A 16,095-nucleotide genomic window follows, 5' to 3' on the forward strand; every position below is an offset into this window, starting at 1 on the left:
TGTATTTATTTTTAACAATGAAAATATGTTAAAATTGACTTTTATATGGTGTTTGCATATACATTTTTTGCAAATCTTTGCAGTGTGTGAAAACAACCACAATACAATGAAAAAAATACATTCACTCCTTTTTTTTTTATCCTCAAAAAGCCTAAACACTCTCAATAATCAAGGATTTTCTGAGTAATATGATGTCATGTGAGCAGTTGCTCATTATCATTTAAAGAGACATGCACTGAAACGGCTCGCTGTGAACAGAGCTGTTTTTGAGGAGGTAAAAAGGGTGTTGTTTTACACAACCATTGAGGAATTTTAACCAAAGTATATTACAAACTTTACATGAAGACCCTAAAGAATCATACCAACTTGTGGAAAATGGGCATCCGATGACCCCTTTAATGCCTTTTAAATAACATCACATATTACCAAGGTTGAAAATTGTCAAATTAAACATTTCCCTTTCTTTGTGTTTTCAGTTAGCAAGCCACAAGCTTAACTTAGCTTGGCACAATACTTTTCTACATTTCATTTGCATTACTTGGTCGATTAGCTCTTTTATTTGGAAGGTGGGACATCCTTAAATAGAGGGGCGTCCATATTGGACGTCTCAATTCCTCTCATTGTAATTTAAGTGGACCGTCTCTGCTATATACTGTCTGACAGAAAATGGACCACTGATGATACGGAAAAATGTTCATGTCTTACTCTGCGTGACTCATCTTCCTTGCAGTCTTTTATCTTTTCATCGAAAAGCTACAAGATGCAACGAAAACAGAAATTAGACAGCCGTGTATGTGAACAATGATACATCAACTCAAAATACAAGGCTCTTTTGAGTCATAATGAGGTCTTACGATAGCCTTACTTTTAACTGGTCGATTAAAATCTGCAAATACGCGTCCGCTTCGGCTAGCTTCTTGTCGAAGTCCTGAACGCTGGGAACGAATCCGGTTTCTGCCTCCTGCAAATGAAAGTGAGAGGGATCAGTTTCAGTCCTATTCCAGTGTATAAAAGCTTCCATGGTGTCCAAAGCTGTCATGTTCTGCTTTCGAAAGGAACTGAGCAGAACTGCTCCCTGCCTGTTCACATTTCTCTCTAACAGCTTTAACTGAATTACACAATTAGACAACAGACCCTGAGAGAGGGACTGAACTGAACTGCAAAATAAAAAGGAACAGGCTGTTATCGGTATATATATATATATATATATATATATATATATATATATATACACATCAAACGAGTTTTGTCAGATGTTTCTAGGACATGAGGACAGATGATCATTATCTTTCAAAAGAACATTTCTAATCCCTCTTCAATGTAACTGATTCAAACAATTCAAGGTTAAAGCAAATAAGCAAAACTTTTGTTTTTATCCTAATTACACAGCTAGGACTATGTACAAACACACATTTTTTTCAGCACACACACAGAACAGACATCTAGCAAATATTCACAAGATTGTTTGTTTAGGTGTTGATTTAAATCTTCAACAGCGTTTCTCAGAAATCACTTACTGCACCATTTGACTTACTGATTTGGCCATGATGATTTTTTCATGGATTCATGAACCCAAACAAATAAAGTAGGTATTTTAAAACTCTTTAAAATAAATAAGATCAAATAAAATGTATGCTTTTTTTTTTCATTAAGCATATGACACATAAACCACTTTTTACAGAACATGCTATAGGCCTATATGCCATCACACCCCTCCCATTACACATGTCCTTTCTTAACTCACATCACACACAAATTCAGAGAATTACACAAGAGAATTCACACTAAAACCTTAAAACAGCTTCCATGTAACCAACTAAGCAGTTTACATATTACTGTAAAACAAGTCTGGAAATTTGATAAGAACAGCAAACCACATTTCCTTATTTTACGTGTAGCATAACCACAACTATAACCTTAAGCTAATGTAGACCTTTCAGTTCAAAGACTAAAGCTAATAGCGGCTAGTCCAGGTGGTATTGAGGCAACAGGCACAGGCAATGTTGGCAGTAGCCTATATAAGAGAGGTACTTCCTGGTCTGGGGGTCACTGCCGTGAGCTTTGGTTCTTGTCGACCCTCGCAAAAGCCCCCACGCCGGAGATTGGTGGAACTGAACTGCATAGGAAAATGAAGAAAAGCCATGGGCGGCTAACCGTCCCTCAAAATTGTAAACATAAAAAAAAAAAATAGGTCAAAGTCTAAACAAGCGACGCAAATCCGTGCAGGAATCAAAGGTTAAGTGGAATATCAGTATGAAACCATGTGATTCACTGAGTCGACTGCCAACACATGTATGTGGAAACACAAAAGCTTTTAATGAGAGTTTTGCAGCTTTTAAAACGAACTAAAGATCAAGTTCCACTCTGAATATATGGCCTGATTGTACTAACCTAAATGTCATTTGTTCCTGAATTATGGGAGTGTTTTTATGAAACATTCAGCCCTGCTAAAACGAACACCCTAAGCAGTAAAGGCAGGAATAATTAACAGCTAGAATGAAAGCAAGAAATATTGTGACAGCTCGTAACACGATTCACAAATGTATGTTACATTCTTAGCATTGTCACAAGAGGAATATAGCAGGCAGATGCATAAACTAGTCATGCCGAAGCAGAGTTTAGTGAATACAATAGCATATAGGCCTACTTCTAAACAGTTGGCATAGTTATAACTAGCTAGTAGCTAGGGTTAGCAAGCGTAACAGTAATTAAAGGTCGCAGGTAAAGTACACTCAACAGGCATATTACCTAGCCAAGTATTCATACTTGTTTTTGAGTACCTTCGTTAGTATGTTTCCGGCAAACTAGCATCTTAACAGCTACAGTGCTGCTCTTCTATGTGGCTAAAATATACTTATCCAAAAGGTTATTATCGTTGTATTATGGTATAAATTTGTGTTCGATCGTTATGGATTGTAATTGGATTCAATTCACTAAAAATCATGGAGAACAGCAAAAAAAAAAAACAATTAAACATTAATACTTCTCACACATTACAAAAATACATATGACTTATAAACTGTATTTAACAACTTTTTATAACTTTAACAAAATTGTTGAACACGTTCTCATTAGTACTGTACAGTACTGGTACCATTTTTAAACAAATGAAATATACGGGTCAAACTGATATATCATAACAAACAAAATCGAAATTGTGTAAGCACATTCCACAACACATCAGTGTCCACAATTTGCAGCTATGTTTGTTACCTTAAATGAGAAAGTCACAAAATGCCAAGAAAAACATCATAGGTTAACTAGTATTTCTGACTTAAATGATATTTCTTATTTCTCGACTGGAAATCGCTTTTTTCAAAATGCATGTTCCCAGGGAACTGAACCACAATTCTCTACCAGTTAAGTTCAGGAACATACATGCTTGATCATATTTGCATTTCGTTGCCTTGTACCTGTACTTGTGTAATGACAATAAAGTTGAATCAAATCAAATCAAATCAATATCCTACAGGCACCATAAACATCTCACCTCCCAGCGGCCCTGAAATCTACTGTTTTGGTATGAACAAATTACCGAAATACCTTTAAACAAGCATTTGCGACCCTCAGAGAGCATTACATAATTATTTTATCCTGTGCCTGGCAGAGAAAAGCTGTGGTACGCTGAGAGCTACATGGTAGCTGTTAACAGGTTAACCCATACCTAAAAATACAGATTGTACAGACAGGAAGCTGTTCCCATTGACTTACTCCTTCAGTCTGACTCATAGCAGAAAATCTGAACAACTAACACAACAGCAGAGAGAAGGGTTTCAATATGTATCAACTGAGCAAGCTGAGTTGTATAGGCTATCTTTATGCATTTTAGGAGATAAACCCACCAGTGTCACATTTGAAAAGCAAAACCACAAGTCATGTGCTCTATTATGGCAACACAGACTGTGCACGTATGATATGGCTGAGGTTACAAATCACAAGTCAAGTCAGTAGAAAAGTAACTACGCATTCAACTGTGCCCCGTGCCCTCTCCATTTGCACAAACAAATGCTTCCCTACTTTCATAAACACACACGCACACCCACCCCTACCTGTGCACACTCATACACAGAGTGTGACCCATTTAACGCATCAGTTAACTTCAACAAAACAAAGATACTCACTCGGTTCTTGCCACTGCAGGACATTCCTCCACAAATTTGATCCAAACTCAGAGAAACACTTTCTGTATCAGTCCACACACCCTTTCCTGTAAGTTCCCCCTCTAAAGGAGGGGCATTTAAGGTGAACAAGTACCTATTGGCTAAGTCGTCTAAACTAAACCAATAAACCACCGTTGACCAGGAAGAGGACTTCCTCACAAAAAAAAAAGCAGAAGAAAAAGTAGCATTAACCTTACAGACTGTAGAAAACACAATACATTGCTGTGATTGGATCTGCCAACTGCGGCACAAGGGCTGCCTGAATAAGCAAAGCTGTGATTGGCTGTCGGAGATCATGTGACCGGATAGCTGCACACACTCTGCGAGTAGGTACACGCAGTTGCCAGTCAGCAGGTTTTTATTTTTATTTTTACATAGAGCTAAGGTGGAAATGGAATGGAGATCTTTGAGAGGAAAGAATGAGGGGAAAAAAGAACACAGAGGTAGAGGACAAAAGTAAGCCAGAAAAATCATACAATTATTTACAAGAAATGAGGAAAAAATGAAGAGAGAAATGCAAGTAATAACGCATACTCGTCTCAGCCTGTCCTGGTTTCTACCGTCGGTATGAAGCAGGTCTGCACATCAAGTGCATTCAATACCCTCAAAATACCCTTTTTTGTAGTTTTGTAGTAAAAAAGCGAATATTTCACTAACTCAAATTAAAACATTTTATGTTTTATTAACAACAGTCAAAAGGGAGGACACATTTCCATGCTTGAGGAAAATGGCATTCCTTTGACTGACTATGCTGTCACAACTGACCAAAAAATACAGAAATGTGTCAACACAGAGTGTCAATTTCCTATTGAAACAGAAATCTGATGCATACTCATCTTCTAAATAAAAAAGAAAAAAATGACATTGTAACTTGAAGAAACCACACTCGAGGGATTACGCCATTGATGAAAATGTAAAAAAATTCCATTACTTCTTACTACATTTCATTACAACATTTTTCTTAAACAGTTGGGAGTTGGTAAAGGCAATACATTTTTATATAAATTTTTAAAATCTATTTTATAGTTTTTAAACATCGTAAGACAAAAAAAAAAACAATACTAATATTACATAAAATATGAATAAACTTTTACTTTACAGATCTTAGGAGCACATCACAAAGCACATAGTTGCCCTCAAAATGAACAGACATGGAATAAAAGTAACAAAACATCCCCCAAAAATTGAATGAGGTCTAAGCATAATTATAGAGAAGATTCTTTACTTGACTGAGGTGTAATCATGTGACCTAGATGTGGCTGTTACCTGCTGAAGGGTGTGGCGTAGAATGGTCCCCTCTAAGGCATGAATCCACTTCTCCCGCTCATCTGCGTCACGGGCTGAGGGGAAAATATCCAAAAACACATCCATTAGTAATAAGCAGACAGACCGCAAACACACGGCGCATGAAATGGAGAGTGGAGAATGACTCTGCCGTGGAACTGTAAATGTGACAACGGTAACTACAGCTCTGTTGTCGTATCAGGCTTTCCTTAACGAAAACAGGTAGAGTTTCAAGAAGACAAGACAGGGTTGTAGCAAGTTAAACAGGAAATTAAACAAACACAAAGTAAAGCCTCTGCTCTTGAGTAAAGAAATGGTAATGCTCATAATGGAGTTTCTTGTAGAAAAGAGGAATAACATTTCAGGACTAAAAAAACAACACCTCTGCTCTTCAAAACATCTAATCAAGCATAAAACTATAAAGTGTACAATTAAAAGGAATGCCTGATAAAGAAAAGTCTTCATTCATGTTCATATGTTGTTCAAAACAGGATTTTATTCCTTCTATTGAACTTTATTCAATTGTTTACCTGATACTCTTGCAAGAATAAGATTTAAGATGTTGAGTAAAGATGATTTTCAGTAAGTAGGCCTTATTACTTAAATTTGGCCTGTTTCAAAAAAAAAAAAAAAGAAGCTATCATATATCATTAGAAGACTTAAAATAAAAAGAACGTTTTTTGCTGCTTTTTGGAGCTTGAGAGCCACTATTATCCATCCACTTTCTATGTAAACAAGTATGTGAAGATTCCTCAAAACATCTTCTATGCTCCATGACAGAAAGAAAATAATAAAGCATCAAATGACGAGAAAGAGTAAATAGCCAGTTTTAAAAATGACTAACTGTAGTTCACATCAAGTGGCAAATCAAACCCAAGGCTTGATCTAATGTTTGGCATGAGAAGGTACCACACACAGTTCATAGACGGATATTAAGACTAAATCTCTCTGTCTATCTAATTGCCATTAAACATACATTTAATAATTTCCCCAGCAGGGACCATCTGAAAAACAGCACTGACAACATGAGATATGAGACACAACATGAGACACTTTGATGGATGAAGGTGCAAAGCTCAGCAGAAAATCTAAAATCACGACTCAAACCCCTAATTTGTGTGTATTGAGGCAACATTATCGATGATCTAACAAGCTTTAGGCACAGCAGCGTTACACATACACTGAATCGGTTAATAATCAATACACATTAAACAAAAATAGCGAAAAACACAAGTAGATTAGAATCTTCAAGAAGATAAGAGAACTTTTAGTTCCCTTTACCTGCTTGTAAAGTACAGCAGCGTTCGTTCGCACAGGACCACAAAAGTCATCCCACATCTATGGAACATGCTTGAAATCAATGTCCTAGATCCGTGTGAGACTCAGAGTCCAAAACAAACATGGCCCCTCCCTGGGCTACTGGTGCGGGAGTGGAGATCACATGACGCATGAAGCCAAGCTAACTCCTCTCGCTAGCCAATGAGGTTTCACTAGGAGAGGTAGTAGAGTTGATTACAAAACACTGCACTTGTCCGTTATTTGGCAATGAGGACATGCTAAAACTGACCTAAAGACCACAGCAACACCCTGAGTACAACATGAAATAAAAAGTATGAATAAAATGTTATAAATTACTAATAAAGTCATCCAAAAAAACATCAAAGAAATGCACACTTTAACTGCTATCTACTTGAATTGAATGTGCCTTGAGCAAATGCATGAGTGCTAACTTATGTCATCATCACCTATTTTGCACAATGTAATTCAGTTTTTAGATGCTCTCCTCCTCATCTCTACCCTATATACTGAGAGAAACGTGGAGTGTGTCTCTGGAGAGCAATGGTGGACTTCAGAATGGAATGAGGGCACCTTATGCAATGTGACCTTCTAATGACACCCCAGCAGTATGCAAGAAAAAGAGAGAGACCTAAGCACTCAAACAAAATGTCTCATCATTTATCAAAGTCCATTTAAACCTAATCAAGGCATTTCTTCAGCACTAGCAGCTGATGTCAAACAGCGAGATGTCTCCACCAGACTTGCTACTGAGCTATATGATGTTAAAGAACAGTGAAACAAAGAGTTACAGTCAGAGGAGCCAAAAACAATTACAGCATGTTGAGGAAGATATATATATTTTTTATTCTGGCCGACACAAATAAGCAAATGGTTTTTTCATGTCATAGCCAATAAAATAATAAATGGCTGATGTTAAAATTATAATATAAACACTAGCATTCAAAAGTTTGAGGTTGTTAAGAAGTCTCTTATGCTCACCAAGACTACATTTATTTATTATAGTAAAAATACTAATATTGTGAAATATTATTACAATTTCAAATAACTGATTTCTATTTGAATATATTTTAAAATGTAATTTATTCCAGTGATGGCAAAGCTGAATTTTCAGCATCATTACTTTAGTCACACATTAGTCTTCAGTGTCACATGGTCCTTCAGAAATCATTCTAATATGCTAATTTGCTGCTCAAGAAAAAAATATTATTATCATTGTTAAAAACAGTTGTCCTGCTTAATATTTTTAAAATTTGATATATTTATTTTCAGGATGAATAGAAAGCTAAAAAAAAAGCATTTATTGGAAACAGAAATCTTTTGTAACAATGTAAAAGACTTTACTGTCACTTTAATGCATCTTTGATGAAAAATCGTTTAAAAAAAACAACAACCTTAAACTCTTAAATGGTAGTGTACTATTTTTTAAAACTAAAATCATCAACCTAAAATTTAAAATCAATGCTACGAGTGAATTTAGCCATTACAAGATTATAAAAAAATGGACAATCATTTAAAGATTTTATTTTAACATGATTATTAAAAAAAATTATTTTAAAGATCAACTTTAAGTGAGCATTACATTATGGGAAAGGTCATCTAAATGTAAAAATAGGGAAAATATAATTAGATGTCTAATATTAGCCGATACATTTCCAAAACTGACACCAATAAATCAATAAAAAATAACATATGGTGGCGATTTATTGTGTATCCCTAGTGTGTGCATCCATTGCAGTCTCCAGAAAACATAGTGTGCTGCTGCTGCCTTATATCTACAGTATGAAAAAGTGTCGGGCAAGATCTCCAAAATGCTGCGTCCCTGCAGTCTCTCCTAAACTCACTGCAGCTTCCATGTGACTCCCTGCATCATTCCCCTGCCAGCTCTGTCCTGCGGAAACACCAGAGTTTGACGACAGAGCGAAAAACACACACCAGTAGCTCATTCTTCCTCCGTTCAACTGCTCCACGTCTTTTCTCCCTCTCTGTTATTTCTTTCCCCTCAGGAGCATGAAAACAAATGTTGATCCACTGCCAACAGGAGCTCAGCGTCTGAAGCCGGGAGCTTTTAAATGCTGTCTGTTTTTTTCCCCTCTCCAGTCAAGTGTCTGAGAGGAAGACAGGTAGAGGCTTTTAGCTCAGAGAAAATAAAGGGGCTTTCAGGCAGGGCTGATACTGGGCCACAGAAGAATATGATGAATTATGGATGGTCCTCTAAATAGCAAGTACAGTTCCTCTGCGGCCTGCATTGTGTGAACCTCTCCATACCCATCCTGACCGTTCAACCTAACCGCTAATTCTCAAATGCATCTTGCTGAATGGGGAGGTTAACTACATTCTTACATCTACAGATATGAAAGTTCAAGCTTTACATTGCTTTTATCATCCTGGTAGTGCATTTCTAGAGTTTTACAATGTAATATTTAACAGCATGCTATTTGGTTTAAGCCCAGTTGGCAGCTTGATATAATCCTGATGATATTTCATGTCAAAACAAGAAAACCACAGCACAGCTTCGCTTAGATTTAATCTGAACACATCTCACTTTACAAATCACTCCCCTCTGCACTGACCAAAAACCCCCGCAAAATCACAACAACAATGTTAATAATGTTTTGGTGTCACAAAGTGAAACTTATGCTGGACAACCAACACAATCATAGATAGAAAAAGCTCTGCATCGACAGACGGTGAAACAACGGTGACAGACACGTTCGTCGGGTTTTGTAAGATCAGTGTGTTACACTTGTTAGCATCTGTTGTTGCCGTGGGTTGGTGCTTGTTTTCGCAGACTGAACATGTTGTATTGGCGTTTGTTGGGTCTTGGAATGTCTGAGAAGTGACGTACTGTAATCTGGTGACTGTCGGTGTCGGTACATTGAAATAAGCCGTAAAACAACACAATGTCAAGGGACGTGTAAATCTCAAATCGATAATTCACTTTAATAGACCATTGTGCAACAAACTGGTAAGCTCAGCCATCTGCAAAAGGCTGTAAAGACAACACCAAAGGAAATAGCTAAAGATCATGCAAATCGCACAAACTCAAATCCAGCATCTAGGCTTTTCTCAGAAGAAATCATTGTAGCAAACTGATACACAATTTGATTTACCAGCAGAACTGCCTACCCTGACCCTGACTCTCAGAGATTGTGAAGTCAATAAGAATTGACTGGAATTGTGGAATGAATGTGTCCTTGCTGAATAAAAGTATTAATTTATTTTAAAAGAGTGCTAATGTAAGTCAGGTCTTTGCGACATAAGAAAGAACATATATCATTGAGGCCACTTTAAAGTAATGAAAAAAACATTTCTATGAAAAACAAACATTTAATTAAATTTTACTGTTCTATTCGTATAATGTGAGTATTTACATTTAAAACAATAAATGAAAGGGAAATTAATTGAAGATTACTTCGAGTAACTGGATATTCGGTTTCATATATTGATTTATTTATCATTGAGACTAATAGGAATAATATTAATAACAACAACAATATTCAAATCTTCATTTGCTCATGTGCACAACAAAATATACAACTTTACTCAAGAATATACCATTCTGAACCCAACATGGCACTCTAACCATAAAGGAAATGCCATAAATAACTAATACAAGCAACTTCGGAATACACAATTCCGGTCCATTGAAATCAGGACGCACAAAACCATTTCCGCTGTGGGGTAAATGACTCCTGCAGAAATGGCGATAGGAGAACTGATAGGATGAGTCCCTGAGGATCTAGAGAGGTGGATGGTATGAAGAGATTGTTGAAACCGAAGCCTGCGCTACACACTCATAGAAATACACTATGTAAACGCACAACAGGAAATCAGACATGGCAGGTCGAGTTATGTTATCCCACCATTAAAAAAAATAAACGAATTGGATTGGCATAGCATAGCACAACTGACATAACACTCCAGAGGTCGGCAATGAATTTTACAGGTCAAAGTGAAAATTAATAAAGAGAAAAAGAATACCTTCATTCCAATATGAGCGAGAAAGCAACAAGACTGATCGCGGGGTGGAATGAGGCTAAAATGATCACTAATGAATAGAAATTATTATCTACAAATACTATATATGGTCCCGCCAGGTACGCATTTTCAAAACCTGTAACTCTTGAGAACTCTTAACACACTCAAAGTAAATACTACCAGCCAACTCCATTAGTAAATAAAACAAGCATGCTCGAGACTAAACAAAGCAAACTGCAATAATAAACGGTCACTCCGGAAGATGCAATCAGACGAGTCCCAGCAGAGCGTGACCTTACCCTTCTTACTGTAAAGCCACAGCATACAGTGTCGGAACATAGCAGTGGGTGAGGGCATGGGGAGAGTGAACGCACCCCCGGCAGGGCGGATGCGAAGGGGGGGTGGAGGAGGACAGATGAGCCTGTGAGAGAAGGTGGAGGCTAGAGGCTAAAAACCTGGAGCTCAGCAGCCAGCAGCCTTGCGTAACTCTGCGGTGACACTGTCTGTTCTCCCCCGTTTCTCCAAGAGTTCTTCCAGCTCCAGCAGAAATCCAATCCGAGAGCCTCTGAACTCAATTCTTAAAGCTATGAAATCTGCAGATCATCCTGGTCCGTGTTCGCAAGAGATAAGCCAGACAAATGCACCAGGCCTAATGGATGTGGATTGAGTGCGCGCGACTGATGCGAGTTAAGTGTGGGTCGTGTTTGCATTAGAACGCTGGTTACTGATGTCATAATCCTCTTTAAAATCAAAATGAAAAAGAGCATGTGGGGGAGAATGAGTAAGCAAGAGCAAAAATAAACAGAGTGGAAAGAGGAGAGGAGGGACGAGGAGCATGGAGAGAGAGAGAGGGAGAGAGAGAAAGAGAGAGAGAGCAAGACAGAGAGACAAGGCACACGTGATGGCCGCACTTTAAACACTGGTTAAAAGCATCACGGCGAGAGGTGCCAAAGAACAGAAGATGAGAGAGGAGATGGACGAGACAAAGCCCCAGAAGAACAAGAGAACGGAGACCTCACCCTGAAAATGGAAAGTCTTCTGGTCCACGGTAATGGTGAAAGTGCTGTCGTCCTCGTCATCGATTCCTATCACAGCTCCCTGCAAAAAAGAAACGCAGCGAAAGCCATTCAGACTGAGGGACACGTCATTCCCTGCTCTCTCTTTCTCAACGTTCCTCTGCCTCACTCCCTTACGCACATGAGGAGAGAAGAAAAGGGGTGGGAAAGAATGGGTGGAGTAAGGGAGATAAAAAGAAAGAAAGGGAGAGGGGAACAAGGCAGAAAGGGAGGGAAAAAGAAAAGAGAGAAAGAGGAAGGAGATGTAAATTGAGAAAGGAGGACAGAGAAAGAGAGAGAGAAACTGCAGCACATTCTGTAAGTATTCCAGGACCAGAGGAAAAACATGCGACTATTAACTCTTTCATCCCTGCTGAACTACCACAACAGATATATAATAACATAAAACATTAAAGAGAGTGGCCTGAAAACATGCCAGGGGTTTATTAAAGAAAACGCTGAAAATATAAAGGAAATTACATTTTAACTTTAAATGCAGATGTACCAAGCAGTGCTTTTACTGGTAACTGAGATGAGGAGAGCAAGAACTGCTCACAGCAGATCAGACCACAGGCCTTGAGAAAAATAAGCCAACGCCCAAAGCATTTTTAACGTCTGGTTAAATTTAAGTTGACTCGCTCTCAGAGAAGAATCAATATCTTATTTACGACTTTAATCAAAGCTGTGCAATACATTGACGTAACAGGAGATACACAAAACCCTTTAACTAACACTTGTCAGGAATTTCAGCCATCTAAAATGAAGCATTACTATTGGCATTACAGGAATTAGGAACATAAAACGTGTGATAATGTATTTACTGTCTCTAGCTTGTTTTTAAGCAGTAGGCTATGACTAAATACTTACAATACCATGTAGTCTTAAGTTTAACACATTAATTCTATTCTCTATATTATAACAATTCTCCTCTGCATTAAATCTACACATTTCATGATTGTCCTCTGCATATTAAGATGAAGAGTGTGCCATCTGCTGGTGAAGAGTTTTCACAGCATTGTGTTTAATAGGTGAGGCATTTCACTCACCTCATGAACAAGACGCATATAAACACTGGTTTGTGTGCGGTTCTAATAATTCCAGTCAAAACTAATCTTAATGCTAAACTATACAAAGATCTTGTGCAACATTTTTGGCAAGGGCCCTTTGTTGTTCTAATATCAGAATGCTCCTGTATACTAAGCGAGGCCTACACAGAAATGTTTGACTAAATCTGATGTCGAAAAACTGCACAGTTCTGCACAAAACCCAGACCTGAACCCCTATTATTAGACACCGTAGGGACTCACTAATAGATGCATTCTACCTCTATTAAAAATACAATGTATTAGCCATAAAATCATGTCACATACTTATTGGAAATTCTTCATCCATGCTATAATATCCTGATGGCAGATTCTCAAGGGCAGCCAGGGTGAAATTAATAGTATAGCCAAACAAGAATAATAGTCAGAATGAGGACAAGCACAGACATGAGTTAATCACTGAAATGATGGACAGGAAGAAAAGGAGTGAGGCCAGATTCAACCTAGTCCTGCTTTAACAATAAAGAAAGCTTCTCACCCGAAGTCGCACACAGCCTCTTCTAGAGCCACGCATCATCTTGTCCTTGGACTGAAGGAGGGGACAGAGTGATAAAAAGAGCGGTTTGATTAATGATCAACACATTGCTGAAAGAAGCAATTTGAAGAAGAAGATTAAAAAAAATTCACAAATTGATATGTTGTGTCAAAGACCATACATGTAATAAACAACCTGGATTTTATAATATATAGTGTAAAAATGGCAGAACGTTTAACGTTTTAATATGACATGCATCCTTTATATTATACTATTTGATAATACTTCTTAAATTATATAATTATATGGTAGTACACTGGAAACTTAGTCTTAATGGGGTACTAGAATAAACTATTTACACACACACACACAATAAATAAAATTGTATAGGCTATATATATATATATATATATATATATATATATATATATATGAATGTGTGTGTCTGTATTAAGGTAAAGGTATATAACGTTACGTATATATAACATGAAAGTATCACTTTCAGCTTTGTCAGTTGACAATCAGTTCGAGTTGTTGTGTTTTGATTATATGCAGTATTAGCGTCAGAGTAAACCAGGAGGATAGTAGAGATAGTAGAGAAATAGTACCCATTTAACATTTATTGACAGTGTCAATAACCAATCAATGTCTGAAAAAAACTATGCCTTACATGAGAGCTCTAGCTATGGATGATTTACTGACAGCAACAGCAGCTCTTAGCTTAGCTAACGTTATTTATCTTGTGTTTGAACATTCTAGATGTTTTCGGATGTTAGACATGCTAGAAATGAAAGCTAGACATATGCGTTAACACATTTAATACCCTGCAGCTAATGCGTTAAAAACAGCGGTCACATGTGGACGCCTCAACCCTTCAAAATGTGCAAACTAAACTATACTACTGTAAGCATTTTTTCCAAGGGAGGTGTCCTTCCTGTTGGCAACCCATCGAGTCTAACTGCTCATTGGCTAATGGCTTCCTCAGCAAAGCCTGGATTGGCTGAAGTCGCAGTCACTCAAGCAAACCCCGCCCCAACCAGCTGAGATTCCCAACTCCTGACAGGCCTGCAAGTGCTCGTTTCCCTTCCTTTTAAACGAAATCAGGAACGGGCCACTAAGCGATCAACCCTCTCTCATATCTCGCAGCCGTTCAAGAAAGACTTACAGTATAATATGACAGCAACCCGGCGTTATAGTCCAGTACGAACCAGCGGTACTGCCACCCCTTCATGACGTTAGTCCATTTGCTCAGCGGCCCCTCCATGATGGACGCCATTTTTACACTTTGCCTGAGTGCTCGCGGGGAGGAGTAGTGCGCGCCGCGGCGAGAAAAAACGTGCGTCTGACGTCACATGCTGAACTATGGTTTACTTTAATAACAGTCATTACAAGGACAACTTCTGGAAGTAATAACTTGGATGTTACATATGTGCAATATATAATGTTTGTATATTGACTTTTGAACAAAGCGGCACAAAATTAATATTATTAGTAATATAATAACAGGTCAAACTGTGGAAATTGAATAGTTATGAAAACTATAAGCTGTGCATAGCCTTAAATGTAATAAACTGGAAGGTCTGGGGAATTTGTGACAAATACTGTTCAAAATACTTTATTTTTCATGGTAGCTAGGTTAAATGTGGATAGTCTTGTGATTTTTGTTTAGTCGTTTAGCCAAAGTCTGTTATAGTTTTAGGCTGTGTGAAACTGTTAGAATCTGTATCTGTACCTTTTTTTTTACTAAAAGCAATATAGACAATTTGTTTTGTTTTTTTACACAATAGAATGGCCAAATTGTACATGCGTACTTCTGAAAGCCAAAGAATATGCCTATTTGGAAATTATATTAAAAAAAACTCTTTATATGCATTAAAAATGTAGCACGGGTGGTGATTTGTACACTCCTTCTTCTGCATATTAAGATTGATAATAAAGAACTAGAAACAAGGACATTTTATGGCATAAAATATGAGAAATATTTAAGATTATATTTTCTTTAATATTAAAGGGTCAGTAACATAATTAAAAATTTGGAACTTCTTTGTACCAGTGAGATACTATTAATACCTATATATATATATATATATATATATATATATATATATATATATATATATATATATATGTGAAGAGTTCAGATGCAAAAGCCTCTAAGTGCCATCTGAAATTTTCTTCTAGAATGATAATTTTTATCAAGCTTGTATATTTAAGTTCAGTAATTTCACTTAAATGACAATTAATAGGTGATTTTCATTGGCATTTAAATGAAATTACTGAACTTAAATATACAAGCTTGATAAAAATCATTCTAGAAAAAATTTCAGATGGCACTTAGAGGCTTTTGCATCTGAACTCTTCATATATATATATATATATATATATATATATATATATATATATACCTACTACTATATATTTTTATTAATATTTTGAATTAGTTTTATTGTAATTTTAGCCAACGTTTTGGTCTTTTTTTGTGTGTGATTAAAAAAAGTATACATTATTTTATATAGTTTTTTTAATATGCAATATAATTTTTTGTTTTTTTTGTTTTAGTTGTAGTTATTGTAATACATCAAGTTAAACTAAATGAAAATAATAAACGTTTCTTTGGCAACTAGCTGAAATAAAATAAGTGTAAGCGCTTGTTAATGTTTATTTTAATTTAAGGAACGGAAAGTGATTTTTATGGTTACAGTTAACTATAATAACCCTGCTTTGTACAAAATATTGTTTTC

General features: G+C 36.8%; 1 protein-coding gene across 5 annotated transcripts in view; it reads right to left on the reverse strand.

Annotated features, from left to right (window-relative positions):
- osbpl9 (oxysterol binding protein-like 9) overlaps positions 1–14,669 on the reverse strand; it is a 29,874-nt gene extending 15,205 nt beyond the window's left edge. Inside the window, exons 1-6 of one of the 5 annotated variants that reach the window (XM_082188274.1) lie at positions 14,520–14,669; positions 13,358–13,408; positions 11,741–11,819; positions 5,427–5,500; positions 866–961; positions 706–753 (exon numbers count right to left, since the gene is read on the reverse strand). In XM_082188274.1, the coding sequence (XP_082044400.1) occupies positions 706–753; positions 866–961; positions 5,427–5,500; positions 11,741–11,819; positions 13,358–13,408; positions 14,520–14,630 (459 nt within the window). In that variant the 5' untranslated portion in view covers positions 14,631–14,669. Of the gene's footprint in view, positions 1–705; positions 754–865; positions 962–4,121; positions 4,730–5,426; positions 5,501–6,725; positions 6,887–11,740; positions 11,820–13,357; positions 13,409–14,519 lie in introns of those variants that run through there. The other 4 variants (XM_082188276.1, XM_082188275.1, XM_082188273.1 and 1 more) reach the window with 4 other exon arrangements.
- Positions 14,670–16,095: the final 1,426 nt, after the last annotated feature.

The sequence above is a fragment of the Leuciscus leuciscus genome, assembly GCF_965113295.1.
Source record: "Leuciscus leuciscus genome assembly, chromosome: 13".
NCBI classification, from domain to species: Eukaryota; Metazoa; Chordata; class Actinopteri; order Cypriniformes; family Leuciscidae; genus Leuciscus; species Leuciscus leuciscus.